Here is a 20,961-nt window from a genome sequence, read left to right as displayed (position 1 = left end):
TTTTCAAATGCTATATACAAGATAATTAATAAACACACTGTTATCACCATGTCATGGGTGATAAGTAAGTTGCAATATAGCATTGATAATACATCTGATATTACAAGCTATGATACATACATGAATATTCAATTACATATTACATACAAAACATGAATATCGATGTGATCGTATTACCTTTCTCCACCAGTAACAAAGGGCGAGTTCCTAGCTGTGCTGTGTTCTTGCTGATTTATACTTTTCACTTTCCCTAATAATAATTGGTATCAAAGTGCAAGTGATACGTTTCCTGGCTACTCCGGGTAGTGGGAGATTGACTGATTAGGGCAGACTGGAGTTGGCTGTCACACCTTTTACTCTCATGTGTATTTCTCAGCACCAGTATATCTTACAAGACTCATTTTAGCCTTAATAGAAAGACCAAGGCCTTGGGTTGACATGGGGACCCTTTTTATCCAACATGGAGTTATAAGCCATCAAACACACACTCCATCATGGGGTTGGTTGTCACACAGTATGGGGTTAGTTGTCACAATGTTTGCTAGTTGCTTATTCCTTTTGTAACAGGAACTATAGCATACAGAGTCTTAGAAATAGCCAAGCCTTTCTTTGATCAAACAATATTCCTAACAGAATTCAGAAATGTATGCCTTGAGAGCAACATATGACATTTTGAGTAAATTTGTTTGTGTATGCATGTCTTTGCATACACGTGTACGTGTGGGTGTGTGACAGAAAAAAATGTGTGCATTTCATTGGACGGTGTATACCATGTGTATATCCTGTACATACGACTAATAAATACGTGAAACCTGTCATGCTGCCATGAATTGACCAGATGGATGAGTTCTTTCAAAGAATTTACACATTTTAATATTACACAGCACCCTCTAGATTGGGAATAATAAGCACTGCGACAACCAACCCTTGAGACAATCAACCCAGGCCCCCCCCCCAACCGTATCAAATGGCGCCGGAGAAGATGGCTGCCGTTTTACAGCCCTCTAACCAATTGTACTATTGTGTGTGTTTTTCCGCGTTATTTGTAATTTATTTTGTACATAATGTTTCTGCCATCGTCTCTTATAACCAAAAAGAGCTTCTGGATATCAGGACAGCGATTACTCACCTCGTATTGGACGAATAATTTTTCTTCAACGAGGCGGCCGCGAAGGATATCCTACAGACACCCGACAAGGCCCAAATCCCCGTCATTCGCATGAGGAAGAGACGGAGATATCGTGGACGTAGGTCGGGGTGCCTTGTAAGGATCCGACGGCGACCGAGTAAACTGCCGCTCCCATCAATCCTATTAGCCAATCTTCAATCATTGGAAAATAAATTGGATGACCTAAGATTACGGTTATCCTACCAACGGGACATTAAAAACTGTAATATCTTATGTTTCACCGAGTCGTGGCTGAACAACGACATGGATAACATACAGCTAGCGGGCTATACGCTACATCGGCAGGATAGAACGGCTGACTCCAGTAAGACAAGGGGTGGCGGTCTGTGTATATTTGTAAACAACAGCTGGTGCACAAAATCAAATACTAAGGAAGTCTCGAGGTTTTGCTCACCTGAGGTAGAGTATCTTATGATAAGCTGTAGACCACACTATTTACCAAGAGAGTTTTCATCTATATTTTTCATAGCTGTCTATTTACCAACACAAACCAATGCTGGCATTAAGATTGCACTGAATGAGCTGTTTAAGGCCATAAGTCAACAAGAAAACGCTCATCCAGAGGCAGCGCTCCTAGTGGCCGGGGACTTTAATGCAGGGAAACTTAAATCCGTTCTACCTAATTTCTACCAGCATGTTAAATGTGCAACCAGAGGGAAAAAAACTCTAGACCACCTTTACTCCACACACAGAGACGCATACAAAGCTCTCCCTCGCCCTCCATTTGGCAAATCTGACCATAACTCTATCCTCCTGATTCCTGCTTATAAGCAAAAACTAAAGCAGGAAGCACCAGTGACTCGGTTAATAAAAAAGTGGTCAGATGACGCAGATGCTAAGCTACAGGACTGTTTTGCTAGCACAGACTGGAACATGTTCCGGGATTCTTCAGATAGCATTGAGGAGTACACCACATCGGTCACTGGCTTCATCAATAAGTGCATCGATGATATCGTCCCCACAGTGACCGTACGTACATACCCCAACCAGAAGCCATGGATTACAGGAAACATCCGCACTGAGCTAAAGGGTAGAGCTGCCGCTTTCAAGGAGCGGGACTCTAACCCGGACGCTTATAAGAAATCCCGCTATGCCCTCCGACAAACCATCAAACAGGCAAAGAGTCAATACAGGACTGAGATTGAATCGTACTACACCGGCTCTGATGCTCATTGGATGTTGCAGGGCTTGAAAACTATTACAGACTACAAAGGGAAGCACAGCCGCGAGCTTCCCAGTGACACAAGCCTACCAGACGAGCTAAACCACTTCTATGCTCGCTTCGAGGCAAGCAACACTGAAGCATGCATGAGAGCACCAGCTGTTCCGGATGACTATGTGATCACGCTCTCCGTAGCCGATGTGAGTAAGACTTTTAAGCAGGTCAACATTCACAAGGCCGCAGGGCCAGACGGATTACCAGGACGTGTACTCCGAGCATGTGCTGACCAACTGGCAAGTGTCTTCACTGACATTTTCAACATGTCCCTGACTGAGTCTGTAATACCAACATGTTTCAAGCAGACCACCATAGTCCCCGTGCCCAAGGACACTAAGATAACCTGCCTAAATGACTACCGACTCGTAGCACTGACGTCTGTAGCCATGAAGTGCTTTGAAAGGCTGGTCATGGCTCACATCAACACCATTATCCCAGAAACCCTAGACCCACTCCAATTTGCATACCGCCCCAACAGATCCACAGATGATGCAATCTCTATTGCACGCCACATTGCCCTTTCCCACCTGGACAAGAGGAACACCTACGTGAGAATGCTATTCATTGACTACAGCTCAGCATTCAACACCATAGTGCCCTCAAAGCTCATCACTAAGCTAACGATCCTGGGACTAAACACCTCCCTCTGCAACTGGATCCTGGACTTCCTGACGGGCCGCCCCCCAGGTGGTAAGGGTAGGTAACAACACATCTGCCACGCTGATCCTCAACACGGGGGCCCCTCAGGGGTGCGTGCTCAGTCCCCTCCTGTACTCCCTGTTCACCCATGACTGTATGGCCAGGCACGACTCCAACACCATCATTAAGTTTGTCAGATTCCTGGCCGTGTGGTGCCAGGATAACAACCTCTCCCTCAACGTGACCAAGACAAAGGAGATGATTGTGCCCCCATTCTCATCGACGGGGCTGTAGTGGAACAGGTTGAGAGCTTCAAGTTCCTTGGTGTCCACATCACCAACGAACTATCATGGTCCAAACACACCAAGACAGTAGTGAAGAGGGCACGACAAAGCCTATTCCCCCTCAGGAGACTGAAAAGATTTGGCATGGGTCCTCAGATCCTCAAAAAGTTCTACAGCTGCACCATCGAGAGCATCCTGACTGGTTGCATCACCGCCTGGTATGGCAACTGCTCGGCCTCCGACCGCAAGGCACTACAGAGGGTAGTGCGTACGGCCCAGTACATCACTGGGGCCAAGCTTCCTGCCATCCAGGACCTCTATACCAGGCGGTGTCAGAGGAAGGCCCTCAAAATTGTCAAAGACTCCAACCACCCTAGTCATAGACTGTTCTCTCTGCTACCGCACGGCAAGTACCGGAGTGCCAAGTCTAGGTCCAAAAGGCTTCTCAACAGCTTCTACCCCCAAGCCATAAGACTCCTGAACAGCTAATCATGGCTACCCGGACTATTTGCACTGCCCCCCCCACCCCATCTTTTTACGCTGCTGCTACTCTGTTAATTATTTATGCATAGTCACTTTAACTCTACCCACATGTACATATTACTTCAACTACCTCAACTAGCCGGTTTCCCCGCACATTGACTCTGCACCGGTACCCCACCGTATATATAGCCTCCCTACTGTTATTTTATTTTACTTCTGCTCTTTTTTTCTCAACACTTTTTTGTTGTTGTTTTATTTTACTTTTTTATTAAAAAGAAATGCACTGTTGGTTAAGGGCTGTAAGTAAGCATTTCACTGTAATGTCTGCACCTGTTGTATTCGGCGCATGTGGCCAATAAAATGTGATTTGATTTGATTTGAACCTAATAGATGAAATGACGCACACTAGGTAAAATGGCAAGTATTTTGCCTTACTGTAATAGGGGCTATTCATCCTGATATGTCACAACTGACATAATGAAGCAGTCTATGATCATGCTTCATCATCCATGCAAATTCAACAGTGGTAAGGAAATAAAAAAACACAGTGGAACAGGAATGTTTTAAATACAACCCCAAGGTGTTTATTTAGTCATATTTACAGGTGCCATCCCCCTTCACATTCCCATTCAATCACAGATTTAGATTGGCCAAACGGTATCATAACATATCAACATTTCAGCCCATCCAGCTGACAGACAAACACATCCCAGCAGAGAGGTTGCCCTTTTTAACCACTGATACAGGGACAGATTTGTTTTCACCCCCCTAATTGCTCAGGTTAGGATTAGGGGGAGAGTAACTGATCCTAGATCTGTGGTTATGGGCAATATCTACTTCGAGCGCCATCATAGCTTCCACCACGAGGTGAGAGATGAACCGACCAATCAGACTTCCTGAAGTTGACATTCCGAGAACAGTTGTTGGACATGATGTCACCTTAGTATTACAGCATGTGAGATGATAATGCCTTTTAATAGATCTTTAGCTAATGGGAGTTTTGAATATGAAAAGTGTTGTGTTAACAAAAACATTCACACACACACACACAAATGAATAAGCTAGCATTAAGTACATAACCAAAAAGGCAACAACATTCCATGGCTGAGGCAACCTTCCCCGTTGGATTAGAATAAGCAAGGGCAGATCAAGTGTACTTGTGTGTCTTCTCAGACCTATACCAATGCTGGGTGAAGAAGGAACAACACTACCCACCAAACAGTAGGCTCTGAGTTTGTGCGCTAAGTGTGTGCTAACAACTGTACTCTAGCAGTACAGTACAGTACAGTATCTACAGACCGATGATAAGTGAGATCCAGTGTACAAACATTAGGAATAGCGGTTCTTTCCAGACTGACCAGGTGAATCCAGGTGAAAGATATGATCTCTTATTGATGTCACTTGTTAAATCCACTTCAATCAGTGTAGATGAAGGGGAGGAGACAGGTTAAAGAAGGATTTTTAAGCCTTGAGACAATGGATTGTGTATGTGTGCCATTCAGAGGGTGAATGGGAAAGATCAAAGGTTTAAGTACATTTGAACGGGGTATGGTAGTAGGTGCCAGGCGCACAGGTTTGCGTGTGTCAAGAACTGCAACGCTGCTGGGATTTTCACTCTCAACAGTTTCCCATGTGTATCAAGAATGGTTCACCACCCAAAGGAAATCCAGCAAACTTGACACAACTGTGAGAGTCAACATGGGCCAGCATCCCTGTGGAATGCTTTCAACACCTTGTAGAGTCCAAAAGGGGGTACAACTCAATATTAGGAAGGTGTTCCTAATGTTTTGTACACTCAGTATATGTCTTTACCATAATAACTCCTATCCTGTGCTTACGGGAACACAAGCTGCTTTTCCAGTTGGTGGCCGTATCAGTTTATCTTAAACATTATTGAACAGCTAGATGTGATACAGTGTACATAACTGAGTGGTCCAGTGCCTTTCAACATATCAGGCCTTAGTAACTGTTTGACCCTGCAGAAGCTGCTAAATTAGATATCATATCATCAACAACATGTTTGACTATAGTTTGACAGGCAGGTTGAAAGAGTCAAGTTGATGCGCTTGTTCTGCAGTTTTAACGACAGTAGTACCACACATTCACTATCTTCAACTTCAAAGTGAGAGTTTGCTCAAGTAACTCATCACTACAAGACGTATGGACAGTCACGTCTTTTTTAGCTGCCCTCTTTATTTTAAGGTACAGTGATCAACATACCAAAACAGTTTATAAAACACAACACTCCCAATCCAATAGAAAATGACCCTGAACACCGTCAGGCACAGGGTTGAATGGCTTCACACACTGGAAGCAAAACAACATTATGGGTCTAAAACATAAAAACTGCCAGGTGTGCTGCTGAATACATTGATGTATTATGAAAACAACATGACTGTCACAACTGGGAACTCTGGGTATAGTGGTGTTGTTGCTGTAACAGATTGTCATCAACATGTTTCATATCCAGAGTGTGTTTGTATCGCGCTCATTCTGATGTTGATAATCAGTCGATGTCTGTTTAAAACAGTCAATAATAATTTCTATACAGCTTTGGCCCTAAAATGTGAGATGTAGCTAACAAACAAACAGCACTGGAAAAACCAAGTGGTCCATCATCCAACCACTTGCTCAACAAACCATTTTCAACTCCCAGACATTTACAAATAACAAAACAAGACCTCTTGCAAACTATAAAAAGTATTGTTTGATTCCTACACTCCTGAGATGTATTGAAATCATAGAATTACAATTACAATTTTTGATGACTAACAAACCCCGGAGTGCCACAGAGCTTCTTGATACCTAGAACTGTTCTACTGCATAGAACAACATGTAGCAGCACAAATGTACTGCTACTGGCCAACCTGCCTTTATATGGCTCAGACCAACAGAAATTGAATAAAACAACAAGAGACAACATACAGTAGTTTTCATCTTGTTTCCTGTTTTCTAAGCTGTATCTAACAGTAGTTATATTGAGAACAGACACACAGAATGTGTGTTGAAATAGCTGTTTACCATTTAACTTCTTGGCTATACCCAAAATCAATAGTTCAAGGTACTGTACAGAACACACATTCCGCAGACTTAATAGGCGCAGGGGTCACTGTTCAAAAGCTGCCACAGGTTTAATGTACAGTGGCAAAACACTTGACATGTTGCTATTGTAACTCTGGAAACATCGGGAACATCTAAACAGTGTGCGGGTATTCTCCTCGCTTTACACCCAAATCAATACCATAGGGGCTTCATGATTAACTAGCAGATGCGGTGTGTTCCTTAGATGTCGTATCCTTGCTGCAAACTCTCCTCAGACCGACAGTATTTATGGTAGAAGTGTTGCATGATTAACAGTTAATGAACAACAGGACATGTTACATAAAAGTTAATAGATAGGTGACAGAATAATGTTGACATTAATAATAATACTAACGATAACACTGTACGTTGGTGATCACACATCGTTTTTTAGCAGTTTAAAGAACTGATAAAGATCTTTATCAAGTTGTGTTCTCTCATCTAAACATAAACGATAAAAAAGGTAAACATTCATTTGGACCACTGAAGTGATTCATCCTGATGCTGCCAACGCAAACAAACAAACAATAAAGTAAACAAACAAACACACAGGCAGAAAACCCTAGGATGAGAAAAATGACAATTTTAAACAGAGAATGTGTCATAAGAAAGACCAGTAGGCTAAGTTAGCATTCTATTTACAGTGTGTTCCATTTGAAGTAGACGTTCTCAAAAATCATGAGATTTATGACATCACTGTTTTATCCCCCTTCATCTTATTCTAGATACAAACGTATGAGTTGATCAGTATCTGAGGGAACCAGAGACGTTGTCTACTGTTCTGTATGTATGTACCATAGAGAATTATAGAGGACTCATCATTGTATCTGTCCCATTATGGCGTCTGTGAGCGCACAGACAGTGCCATTGAGACCATCTCCATTTTTAAGTAGTCAATTTTCTTCTACTACTACTTCTATGAGTTGGTAAAAAAATACTGCCACCTGGAGTGTGTTGTTTGAACAGGCCCCGTGTAGCTCAGTTGGTAAAGCATGGCGCTTGCAAAGCCAGGGTTGTGGGTTCGATTCCCACGGGGGGCCAGTATGAAAAAAATTAAAATTAAATGTATGCACTCACTAACTGTAAGTCGCTCTGGATAAGAGTGTCTGCTAAATGACTGAATTGTAAATGTAAAATGTATAAAGCGAAGGTTTGGGATTTACTGCCACCTGCAGTTATGTAATGTTTGCTCACAGGTATACCATTGGCTGATCCCTCCTGATGACCTGGATGGAAGTATGTGATCCTTCCTTAACCCATAGGATGTCCCACCCATTTGACTACTTCCAAATGGTGAAAGTCCTCAACTACCCATGCTAAAACGTGCTTTTGGGCACTAGAGTCCTCTATCATTCTCTATGGTATGTACACATGATGTTCTACATACACAGGCTGATTTGGGTGACATACGCCAGTGAGCCTTGAGTTTATAGCAGAGTAGGGAAAGCCAGGAGACATGGAGAGCGTGATCTATTGCTGTAAAGCACAAAGGCCTCTCTTATCCCCATAAGGCATGGTTCTAATGACACCAATGTAACTGACAATCAGGTAGTCTGACCCCCTTGAAACACCACAGACCCACATGTAAAAAAATTACCCTCTTTGATTTTCTTATAAAAAGAAGAATAAAATAACCATTAGTCATTTTGACAACTCCTACCATCCCCCTTGCTTCAAAATATGACCCCACACATCCCTCCCCACCTGTTCAAATTCGTCCCTTAACCCCACCCCAACAAAACTCCAGATCGGTGAATTTGACCAATCGGCTTAGACCACGAAACATAATGTCCAGGGATTGTTGTAGATCACAGGTCCAGTAAGCCAATGAGAGTGATGGAGAGTGTGGCGGTGAGCAGGAGAGGAGCGTGATTGGACCATGGGGAGCCCGCCTGGTTCTGCACCATCATTCCAGTTCCTGTTTAAGAGAGAGAAAGAGAGAGAGAAAGAGAAAGAAAGAGAGAGAGAGAGAGAGAGAGAGAGAGAGAGAGAGAGAGAGAGAGAGAGAGAGAGAGAGAGAGAGAGAGAGAGAGAGAGAGAGAGAGAGAGAGAGAGAGAGAGAGAGAGAGAGAGAGAAAAAAAAGGGGGACATGCTCTGGTACAATAGCATCGTAACATTTACATTTTAGTCATTTAGCAGACGCTCTTATCCAGAGCGACTTACAGTTAGTGAGTGCATACATTATTTTAAATTTTTCATACTGGCCCCCCGTGGGAATCGAACTCAAAACCCTGGCGTTGCAAATGCCATGCTCTACCAACTGAGCTACATCCCTGCCGGCCATTCAATCCCCTACCCTGGGCCAATTGTGCGCCACCCCATGGGTCTCCCGGTCGCGGCAGAGCCTGGATTCGAACCAGGATCTCTAGTGGCACAGCTAGCACTGCGATGCAGTGCCTTAGACCACTGCGCCACTCGTAACAGTTACCTTCTTGTCTCCTTTACTATTGGAGGAGTCACAGCTCTAATACTGAGCTCAGTAAGGAAAACCTAACTGAGAGACACTGACTAACAACCCCTGTCTCTCTGACTGGCTCACACAGCCCTTCCGGGTCTAGAGACTGGGCCTGGAACACTGCTAGTCTTAAGCAGTCTTAAGCACACTCCAAAGAGCAATGTGTATGTGTGTGTTTGTGTGTGTGTGTGTGTGTGTGTGTGTGTGTGTGTGTGTGTGTGTGTGTGTGTGTGTGTGTGCGACGCATGTGTTCAGTATGTGTGCATTCCTGCATGTGTGTAATAGACAGGCACTAATACAGAATCCAGTGAGGTAAACCCCCATTAACCCTCACTGACTCTCATTAAACCCTGTCACTCACTGACGAACCTCAACTTCCCACAGCAGCCTAGCAACCTAACCTCACAGGCAGCAACGGGACTCCAGAAAGCTAGACGGTTCCAATACTCCAATTCCCACCTGAGAAATGATAGGCTATCAGAAACATGGATTTCACAGAACAGTTTGACCTCATCCTCCCAGCTAATTATGACTGGGCTGCCGTGTATAGCCGCGTGGTTCCAATTACCACTTAAGTTCTTGTACCCTTCTGTGTGTGACAGCTAGCTAATCCTGTTAGCCGTGGGCAGACTCGTGCAGAACAGGAAGAACAGGAGATGGGATTTGGTTATTGTATATCCTCCTGTAGTGAGTTCTGATCACAGCAGGAGTGGTGTAGCTATTAGACTAGTCCTAGGTGGGGTTGTAACTTAAACTTGACACAAAACCCTGCCTTGCCTAGATAAGCTCTGGGGCTATGTGGTGTGTGTAGAGTTGTAAAGCTGGAATTTTGGTCATGAACAGGTAATCTATGGTAACTTTGGTAATTTATACTTGAATAACTTGTAAATGTACAGTCGTGGTCAAAAGTGTTGAGAATGACACAAATATAAATTTTCACAAAGTCTGCTGCCTCAGTTTTTAAGATGGCAATTTGCATATATTCCAGAATGTTATGAAGAGTGATCAGATGAATTGCAATTAATTGCAAAGTTCCTCTTTGCCATGAAAATGAACTTAATCCCCCCAAAACATTTCCACTGCATTTCAGCCCTGCCACAAAAGGACCAGCTGACATCATGTCAGTGTCTCCCGAGTGGCGCAGTGGTCTAAGGCCACTAGAGATCCTGGTTCGAATCCAGGCTCTGCTGTAGCCGGCCGCAACCGGGAGACCAATGGGGCGGCGCACAATTGGCCCAGCGTCGTCCAGGGTTGGGGAGGGAATGGCAGGCAGGGAGGTAGCTCAGTTGATAGAGCATGGCGTTTGCAACGCCAGGGTTGTGGGTTCGTTTCCCACGGGGGGCCAGTATGAAAATAATAATGTATGCACTAACTGTAAGTTGCTCTGGATAAGAGCGTCAGCTAAATGATGTAAATGTAAATGTGATTCTCTCGTTAACACAGGTGAGAGTGTTGACTAGGACAAGGCTGGAGATCACTCTGTCATGCTGATTGAGTTAGAATAACAGACTGGAAGCTTTAAATAGAGGGTGGTGCTTGAAATCATTGTTCTTCCTCTGTTAACCATGGTTACGTGCAAGGAAACATGTGCCGTCATCATTGCTTTGCACAAAAAGTGCTTCACAGGCAAGGATATTGCTGTTAGTAAGATTGCACCTAAATCAACCATTTATCGGATCTTCAAGGAGAGAGGTTCAATTGTTGTGAAGAAGTCTTCAGGGCGCCCAAGAAATTCCAGCAAGTGCCAGGACCGTCTCCTAAAGTTGATTCAGCTGCGGGATCGGGGTACCACCAGTGCAGAGCTTGCTCAGGAATAGCAGCAGGCAGGTGTGAGTGTGAGTGCATCTGCAAGCACAGTGAGGTGAAGACTTTTGGAGGATGGCCTGGTGTCAAGAATGGCAGCAAAGAAGCCACTTCTCTCCAGGAAAAACATCAGGGACAGACTGATATTCTGCAAAAGTTACAGGGATTGGACTGCTGAGGACTGGGGTAAAGTCATTTTCTCTGATGATTCCCCTTTCCGATTGTTTGGGGCATCCGGAAAACACCTTGTCCGGAGAATACAAGGTGAGCGCTACCATCAGTCCTGTGTCATGCCAACAGTAAAGCATACTGAGACCATTCATGTGTGGGGTTGCTTCTCAGCCAAAGGAGTGGGCTCACTCACAATTTTGCAGAAGAACACAGCCATGAATAAAGAATAGTACCAACACATCCTCCGACAGCAACTTCTCCCAACCATCCAAGAACAGTTTGGTGACGACCAATGCCTTTTCCAGCATGATGGAGCACCTTTCCATAAGGCAAAAGTGATAACTAAGTGGTTCGGGGAACAAAACATCGACATTTTGGGTCCATGGCCAGGAAACTCCCCAGACCTTAATCCCATTGAGAACTTGTGGTCAATCCTCAAGAGGCAGGTGGACAAACAAAACCCTGCAAATTCTGACAAACTCCAAGCATTGATTATGCAAGAATGGGCTGCCATCAGTCAGGATGTGGCCCAGAAGTTAATTGACAGCATGCCAGGGCGGATTGCAGAGGTCTTGAAAAAGAAGGGTCAGCACTGCAAACTTAATGTAATTGTCAATAAAAGCCTTTGACACTTATGGAATGCTTGTTATAATACTTCAGTATACCATAGTAACATCTGACAAAAATATCTCATAACACTGAAGCAGCGAACTTTGTGAAGACCAATACTATCATTCTCAAACTTTTGACCACGACTGTATTCATATATAGCATGATTTTTTAAAATATCTGTGTCCATATTGTCCATGAGTTTCTAATGGATAGACCACAATGGTTCAAGATAATATAGGGCGGCAGGTAGCTTAGTGGGTAAGAGCGTTGTGCCAGTAACCGAAAGGTCGCTGGTTCTAATCCTCGAGCTTACTAGGTGAAAAATCTGTCGATGTGCCCTTAAGCAAGGCACTTAACCCTAATTGCTCCTGTAAGTCGCTCTGGATAAGAGCGCCTGCTAAATGACTAAAATGTAAATGTGAATAATTAATGAAAAAAGTATCTAATCAACAATGGCAACTCTTCCAACGTTTGTCTTTTATCACAACTGCCACCAGTTTGGCGTTAAAACATTTACAACAAAGACATATTGACATAGTAAAATAAATAAAAGTGTGTCAAAAAAAATACAAAGGCTATTTCATGCTGAAACCCTCACTATAAACACCAATGGTATTCACTAAATTAATTGCCGTTATTGGGAGTCCCATAGGGCAGCGCACAATTGGCCCAGCGTCGTCTGGGTTTGGCTGGGGTAGGCAGTCATTGTAAATAAGCATTTGTTCTTAACTGACTTGCCTAGTTAAATACAGTGGGGGAAAAAAGTATTTAGTCAGCCACCAATTGTGCAAGTTCTCCCACTTAAAAAGATGAGAGAGTCCTGTAATTTTCATCATAGGTACACGTCAACTATGACAGACAAAATTAGATTTTTTTTTCTCCAGAAAATCACATTGTAGGATTTTTTATGAATTTATTTGCAAATTATGGTGGAAAATAAGTATTTTGTCAATAACAAAAGTTTCTCAATACTTTGTTATATACCCTTTGTTGGCAATGACACAGGTCAAACGTTTTCTGTAAGTCTTCACAAGGTTTTCACACACTGTTGCTGGTATTTTGGCCCATTCCTCCATGCAGATCTCCTCTAGAGCAGTGATGTTTTGGGGCTGTCGCTGGGCAACAAGGACTTTCAACTCCCTCCTAAGATTTTCTATGGGGTTGAGATCTGGAGATTGGCTAGGCCACTCCAGGACCTTGAAATGCTTCTTACGAAGCCACTCCTTCGTTGCCCGGGCGGTGTGTTTGGGATCATTGTCATGCTGAAAGACCCATCCATGTTTCATCTTCAATGCCCTTGCTGATGGAAGGAGGTTTTCACTCAAAATCTCACGATACATGGCCCCATTCATTCTTTCCTTTACACGGATCAGTCGTCCTGGTCCCTTTGCAGAAAAACAGCCCCAAAGCATGATGTTTCCACCCCCATGCTTCACAGTAGGTATAGTGTTCTTTGGATGCAACTCAGCATTCTTTGTCCTCCAAACACGACGAGTTGAGTTTTTACCAAAAAGTTATATTTTGGTTTCATCTGACCATATGACATTCTCCCAATCCTCTTCTGGATCATCCAAATGCACTCTAGCAAACTTCAGACGGGCCTGGACATGTACTGGCTTAAGCAGGGGGACACGTCTGGCACTGCAGGATTTGAGTCCCTGGCGGCGTAGTGTGTTACTGATGGTAGGCTTTGTTACTTTGGTCCCAGCTCTCTGCAGGTCATTCACTAGGTCCCCCCGTGTGGTTCTGGGATTTTTGCTCACCGTTCTTGTGATCATTTTGACCCCACGGGGTGAGATCTTGCGTGGAGCCCCAGATCGAGGGAGATTATCAGTGGTCTTGTATGTCTTCCATTTCCTAATAATTGCTCCCACAGTTGATTTCTTCAAACCAAGCTTCTTACCTATCGCAGATTCAGTCTTCCCAGCCTGGTGCAGGTCTACAATTTTGTTTCTGGTGTCCTTTGACAGCTCTTTGGTCTTGGCCATAGTGGAGTTTGGAGTGTGACTGTTTGAGGTTGTGGACAGGTATCTTTTATACTGATAACAAGTTCAAACAGGTGCCATTAATACAGGTAACGAGTGGAGGACAGAGGAGCCTCTTAAAGAAGAAGTTACAGGTCTGTGAGAGCCAGAAATCTTGCTTGTTTGTAGGTGACCAAATACTTATTTTCCACCATAATTTGCAAATAAAATCATTAAAAATCTTACAATGTGATTTTCTGGATTTTTTTTCTCAATTTGTCTGTCATAGTTGACGTGTACCTATGATGAAAATTACAGGCCTCTCTCATCTTTTTAAGTGGGAGAACTTGCACAATTGGTGGCTGACTAAATACTTTTTTTCCCCACTGTATATATATTTAGGATAATGTTTTACAGCTTTGTCATTCTATAATTTTTTTCAGTCATCTTATTTTATTATTTCACAAATTTTACATGTGAGGGACAGAGATAATTACAGACACCTGTGATAATCTGAAGTACCCCAAAAAAGACACTAGATGCCATCTGATAAAATTCCATAAAATCCTTGAAAGTTACAAATGTTCTGTTAGTTTACTGGTAAACTGCAAAAGATTCCAAAAATATATATTTGCAGCCATAGGTGTGTGACTCTGTAATAATGTATGGGTGCTGAAGTAATTTCCATTAAACATCTGTGTCAGTGGCTACGTGCTAATTATCTTTCCTTCCTCCCAAAGTGTGCACTTGTTCACTTCTCTTCACTGATTTGAAAGGAAATGACTGGTATAAGAAATATGGTGGAAACGCTCTATAACCCATCCTTTAACCAATCCACTGCTTATAGATTTGTGGGAAGTAGTGAATGAGTGTACACTTTAAGAGAAAATAGATATTATTGGGACACACCCAGTCAGTCCAAGTCTCACCTGAGTCTCGGGAGACGATGGTCTCTTGTGCGGCTCCGTCACCCCCCTCCCCCCAGGAGCGTATCTCCAGGACCACGTAGCCATTGTCTTTGGGTAGGGGCAGGGTCACAGACGTCTTCCCCTTGTCCAGAACCTTCAGAGCAGACTGGCCCTCGTGCTTGTACAGGACCTGAGAGAAGACAGAGGGAGGGAACATCTTCACACAAACGTATTGAATGTTTTTCCTTTCCCCCTTTGTTTAGTAAGCTAATGTTTTCATTCCTTTTTTTCTCTGCACAGCATCACACTATAAAACCAGTGTAGGATGGTTAATGTTATCCATTGATGATATGCCATATCTTGAATGCCTTTCTAGTGGCAAGCTGAGCCATATCAAATGCTCTTAGATTTTTTTATATTACCTTTTTACTGCACTACATATCTGATTATTTACAGAAGGGATTACAAGTAGTTTATGCAAACAACATTATTCATTTTCACCACATATCCCCTTTCACTTCACACATCTTAACATTATTTCATATATTTTGACAGTGCATTCGCAATATGACAATAACATACCCACATGCACACACCTCTCCTACAAACAGACACCACTCACCTTGTAACCCAGTACGGCTGATTCGTTGTCTAGGGTCTTGACATGATCCCACCTCACAGTTACCCATGAGCCATCAGTCTTCCAGGACACGTTGCCAGGGGGACGATTAGGAGCTGTAAAAATAAACAAAATAAACAACAAGAGACAACAACTTATTGACCTGTCTCACCTTCCAGGAGTCACATGACCAAGACATGACCAGGAAGTTATTGAGGAATTAAACTTAAATAGTTGATAATAACTTGGTAATACAATGGTCTCACGCACATATTACAGACACAGAAACATGACGATCCAAACTGTAATTGAACTGCAAACCAAAAGGCATGATATTATATAGAATATAATAATATAGACATATTTGTGCCTTATGTTGACGTTAGTGGGTTAAGGTATCAGTGTCTACAGTAGCTTAAGGGAGAGGAGAATATCCTCTGTATCAGGATCAGCACAGACATGATTCCTTCTCACTCTATAAATCCTCCACAAGAATCCCTTTACACCCTTAAGCCCCAGTAGATACTGGTAGCCAGGTGCATGGTGGAGATCCCCCCTCCCAAAAACACTGGGGCCACACTTGCGAACATTAGAAAAAGTTTAAATTCAAGTTTAAGCATCAGCCTATAAAATTTGTTGCCGTATTGTCACGTGATAGAATGCTGCATTGCAGCTGGTCCCATCAGATAACATGGCACATGTTAGCCCTATGCTAACTTCATCAGGTGGCAGTGATTATTTCCTGTAACAACTTCCTCATCAGCTTATCAAATATGTTAAACTTGTGGGCGTGATAGAACACTTTTTCATGAGAGCATCCTTAACAGAAGTCAAACGGCACGATCTGCTATTCAAATTCAAATGTGATTTCACCTGGATGTTTAGATCACAGTGTACCGAGCCTGGCACCTGGTACTTTTCGCCGTTTGTGGCAAGTTCGAATCCCAGGTGAGATATACGTTTTTTCCTTTAAAATATAGAATTACATTTATAGTGATAGTGTGTTGTGAAGGGAATTGCAGCCAACACCTTGTAAATGAAGATTACAACTAGGCTATATTTAATGAGGAGCTTAGTGGAGTCCCTCTTGCAGACCGACACATATGCTACTGCTACTTTATAGGGGTGTAACGTTAGTGCTGCTGGAGCGACGCTCCCCCACCTCTCAGAATGGGGCTTGTTTAATACTGTTTATATCAAAGCTAAAATCAGTCTCGCAAGACCACTTAATGATGAATTAGTATTCTACATATGCCTAGCATACAGAAAACAATAACAGTTACTGTTAAACCAAAAACATCCTTTAAATTCTTATGTAGGCTACACTTACATTTACAGCGTTTTGTATGCATTGTTAGAATCAACCACTTCGTCATTTAAGCCTTATTTGAATTGAGCATCAAGGACCAGCAGTGAACAGTTTTTTCCTTAACAAAAAAGCTTAACTTGAGAGGGACTCAAACCCACAATTACTGTGCCTCAGAGATTGAATGTTAAGCACCTTAGTGCTATACGCCATCTGGCAGTGATGTCAATTGTGTTAAATGACAGCCTTTTGACAAGGCCACAAGGCTCTTGTGGCTCTCGTACTATGTACAAAAAACTTTGTCTAACATTAGTAGCTAGTAGCCTAGTCAAGGATGCATCATGCTACATATTGATATTTGTGACAGACCAAGTGGAACAAAAGTAAACCTTGACTTTGGATGTTTACTAAATCTATCTGGTGGCCAAGTTGACCTATTTTATGAAATGCCGTTGGTTTGTAGAGAAAAGTAACATTTTTGATAGGCTGATGAGGAAGTTGTTTCAGGAAATAATCACTGCCACCTGGTAAAGTTAGCATAGGGCTAACGTGTGCCAGGTTATCTGATGGGACTAGCTACAATGTAGTGTTCTATCACGTGACACTAGGTCAATGATTTTAATTGGCTGATGCTTAAACTTAACCTTGAACCTTTTCTAATGTTTGCAAGTATGGCCCCATTGTGTTTGACCCCCTGGGTGTTCTCAGCTGGTAGGGACAATCCATCTCAGCCCACAGGGGAGAACTCATATTTACACTACTGGCCTAACCCAGTATTGTCAACCCACGGCTCACATCTGATCCTGGAGGAGGCTTTGGGCCAGGGCATTAAAACAATAGTGTGTGTTATGTCATACATACGGTGTCTTGATGGTGGCAATACTGTGTGTGTGTGTGTGTTGGGTATCCTACATACGTGGTCTCCTGGTAGTGACAGTGGTTCTGGGTGAGGCTGGTCCAGTGCCAGCGCTGTTGTAGGCCAGTACAGTGACATGGTACCGGGTGCTGGGTCTCAGTCCCACCACGTGAGCTGTCGTCTCCAGCCCAGCTGTACGCACACGGTCTGCAGACGCCTCCCGCTCATGCTGACGCCAGTACCGGATCTGTAAAAACACACATACAGACAGTATTGTCAAACAATTTGTTATGTGAGCGTGGGTACATCTCTTAAAGGAATGAGGTGCCTAATACTGGAATATTGTTTCTTCTACTGAAAAAAAAACACAAACTTTGTCAAATCATTAGGAATGTTCGATACCTGTACTCTTCCTCACAATATACTGTGTGGTACTATAAATATGAACATATTTTTTGGTGAGTCTTACATCTAAGCCCTTCGTTGTTTCATGCTTCACCTGAAGGCTCTGTGTATTCTGTTATTTTTCTTCTCTTAAACAATGTTTCCTTTCAAATATGTACAATTAACATATGAAAGATCAAAGTGTGACACCTGTTGAACTGTGATAATATTAATGACTCTGCCATTGTTTCCCCACTAGTTAAATACATTTAAAGAAAATCATGATAACCAACCATCACACCTAACCTGCCTGTCGACAGACTGAGCATGCTGATGATCCCAACCAAACACAGCCCAGCTAATAAATGAATACCATCTTTATTAGTGTGGGGGTAACAGATCAAGGCTGAGAAGATAAGATGAGGTGAGGTCAACTCCAGTGGCGTCAGGAGACTAATAGCACCATAGCTGTTATCTCAGTTCACCCACACACCGGTTCAGACTGGTTTGGAGCAAAAGTCTAGAGATGGGTCCCAAATGGCACCCTATTCCATTTATAGTGCACTACTTTTGACCAGGGCCCATAGCGCCCATAGGGCTCTGGAAGAATAGCTTGTCACATATATGATATATGCTGGTGTTGTGCAGGTCCTGACCTCGTAGCCTCGGAGGATGCCGTTGGTGCTGAGATGTTGGATGGGGTCCCACGATACCTGCATCTCGAACGCTGTCAGAGCAGTGGCGTTGATCCTCGAGGGCGCCACCGTGGGCTCTGCAGGGATGGTCAGGGGTAAAATAAGGGTTGGGGAGTCGGATCATATCTAACACACATAAGTACGATAAACACAATGAATTTACATAATGTGGTTGGTAAACTCATCTGTTTTTTGTGTGTTTTTGTTCGCCCTCTTGTGGCAATCCAGCATAATGCTCCTAATCCTTTCTGCATGCCCCAGATCTGTTCTGATTCACCCTCCTCTGCAGAGTGCACCAGGGTGATCTGACTTAAGGGTTAGGGCTAGGGCTAGGGTTGAGGTTAGGGTTGAAGTTAGAGTTAGAGTTTGGGTTGCTCACCCTCTTCTGCAGAGTGCACCAGAGCGATCTGGCTGAAGGGACCCTCTCCTTTACGGTTGTAGGCTTTGATCTTCACCTCAAAGAGGTAGTATGGAGATAGGCTCTGGTTGGAATACACGTAGCGAGACGACTCCACGTTGGAAACACGCTCCACCACCCACGTCTGAGAGTTCCGCTTCCGGAATGCCAGGATGTAGCCAAAGCCATCTCCGTTCTGGTACTCTCTGGCCATGGGCTGGGATCGGATTCAAACAAAACTTTATGTCAATTTTCACAAAGACAAAACTCTCTCTCTAACACACACACACACAGACACACACACATACACACACACACACTGACCGTCCAGGTGATGATGAGTTCGTTGCGATCTCCTCCTCCTCCACCTAGTCCACTAGGGGCCACTGTGGGAGCTGCTTGCTGGGTGCGTACGGTGTGAGAGGACATGCTAGGCTCTCCACTACCCAGGATGTTACTGGCGATGACCTGGAACTCATAGTCCATCCATGGCAACAGGCCAACCACACGAGTCGACTCAGCATTGCCTTCAATGTTAGATGGGTCTGTGGGAGAAGAGTGGAGGAGAAGGCGGGGATTAATTGATTGACACAAAAGCATACAGGTACACAGATAAGCACACACATACACACAGACAGTGGTGGTCCTCTTACCTGTCCTCATCCTCCTCCAACCAGGTGACAGCGGTGAGTGACCCATGATGACATACTTCCCGATGGGGCTGTGGTTGTCATAGCCATGACTCCACCGCAACTCCACCGACGTCGCGGCAACGTTCTTCACCACCAAACCACCGGGAGGTCCCGGGGGGCCTGAAGAGAGACAGTTGGAGAATGCCTAGTCAGGACTTTTATCTAACTTCCTTCATTTACATGCAACTACAAATTCTCACCCAGAAAGTAGTGGACGTAGCTCATTGTGGCCTGGGGATAAAGATGATTATGCAAGTAAGTAAGTAAGTAAAAAATCCTCATAAAATGTTACATCTAAATCCTGCAATGCTGTAAAACAAACATTTTATAAGGATGACCATCGTAGAAAAAGGGCAGGTGAGTTGTTGTGGTATGATCAGTGTTTTACCTCTGACCACCAGTTTAGCGGAGGCTGAGGCGCTGTCCACCACGGTCTGAGCTGTACAGCTGTATGCACCTGCCTGACTCAGCTGACCACTCACTATCAACAGATCACCTATGGTCTCCTTCTGTTAGAGAGAGATAGAGGGGTGGAGGGGGGGAGAGAATGGGAGGGTGGAGAGAGAGAATGAGAGTGAGAGTGAGAGAGAGAGATAGATTAAAGAGAAAGAGGGTGAGAGAAAGACAGGGAGAGCGACAGAGAGAAAGGGAGGCAGAGATATATATATATATGTATAGAGAGAGAGAGAGAGAGAGAGAGAGAGAGAGAGAGAGAGAGAGAGAGAGAGAGAGAGAGAGAGAGAGAGAGAGAGAGAGAGAGAGAGAGAGAGAGAGAGAAAGAGAAAGAGCTTGTTCAGTAATTGGAGACATGGTCTGTCTGCTACAGAGAAACAACCAGGTATTCAGTATTCATATCATCACCATTTCACAGCAGTACTGAAGGTAACTTTACTTAAAATGAAATTCAATTATATCCAACACTCGGCTTTAAAAGTAGATACCATTATAAAGACGACTCCAGTGACAGTGAAATCACGGTGCTGACCGGAACTTGTTTGGGTCAGGATTCTAAACTCTAACCCCAGTAAACCCAGAGGCATGGAAAATGGCAAAGTCACATCATCAACCTAAAAGTGTTTCGTCAGCAAAACGTGAACGGTAGGGAGGGAGACTGCACATTAAATGGATGGTCTCCTTGATATGGTCTGCAGCGTAGATCTTAAGTTAATCAATTAAGCATATAATAGCTGTCTCTAATAAAAA

The 20,961-nt window shown here is 43.5% G+C and overlaps 1 protein-coding gene across 5 annotated transcripts in view; it reads right to left on the bottom strand.

Moving 5' to 3' along the window:
* Nucleotides 1-8,004: 8,004 nt before the first annotated feature.
* LOC121578146 (contactin-2) overlaps nucleotides 8,005-20,961 on the bottom strand; it is an 87,316-nt gene continuing 74,359 nt past the window's right edge. For all 5 annotated transcript variants that reach the window (XM_041892292.2, XM_041892294.2, XM_041892291.2 and 2 more), the window contains 9 exons: nucleotides 20,147-20,267; nucleotides 19,720-19,878; nucleotides 19,391-19,611; nucleotides 19,049-19,283; nucleotides 18,631-18,746; nucleotides 17,651-17,837; nucleotides 15,432-15,544; nucleotides 14,831-14,999; nucleotides 8,005-8,813 (listed from right to left, as the gene is read on the bottom strand). In XM_041892292.2, the coding sequence (XP_041748226.2) occupies nucleotides 8,704-8,813; nucleotides 14,831-14,999; nucleotides 15,432-15,544; nucleotides 17,651-17,837; nucleotides 18,631-18,746; nucleotides 19,049-19,283; nucleotides 19,391-19,611; nucleotides 19,720-19,878; nucleotides 20,147-20,267 (1,431 nt within the window). In that variant the 3' untranslated portion in view covers nucleotides 8,005-8,703. The remainder of the gene's footprint in view (nucleotides 8,814-14,830; nucleotides 15,000-15,431; nucleotides 15,545-17,650; nucleotides 17,838-18,630; nucleotides 18,747-19,048; nucleotides 19,284-19,390; nucleotides 19,612-19,719; nucleotides 19,879-20,146; nucleotides 20,268-20,961) is intronic.

The sequence above is a fragment of the Coregonus clupeaformis genome, chromosome 12 (genome assembly GCF_020615455.1).
Source record: "Coregonus clupeaformis isolate EN_2021a chromosome 12, ASM2061545v1, whole genome shotgun sequence".
Classification (NCBI taxonomy): domain Eukaryota; kingdom Metazoa; phylum Chordata; class Actinopteri; order Salmoniformes; family Salmonidae; genus Coregonus; species Coregonus clupeaformis.
The sequence above is the reverse complement of the archived record's forward strand: the minus strand, read 5'-3'. Positions and strand labels throughout refer to the sequence as shown.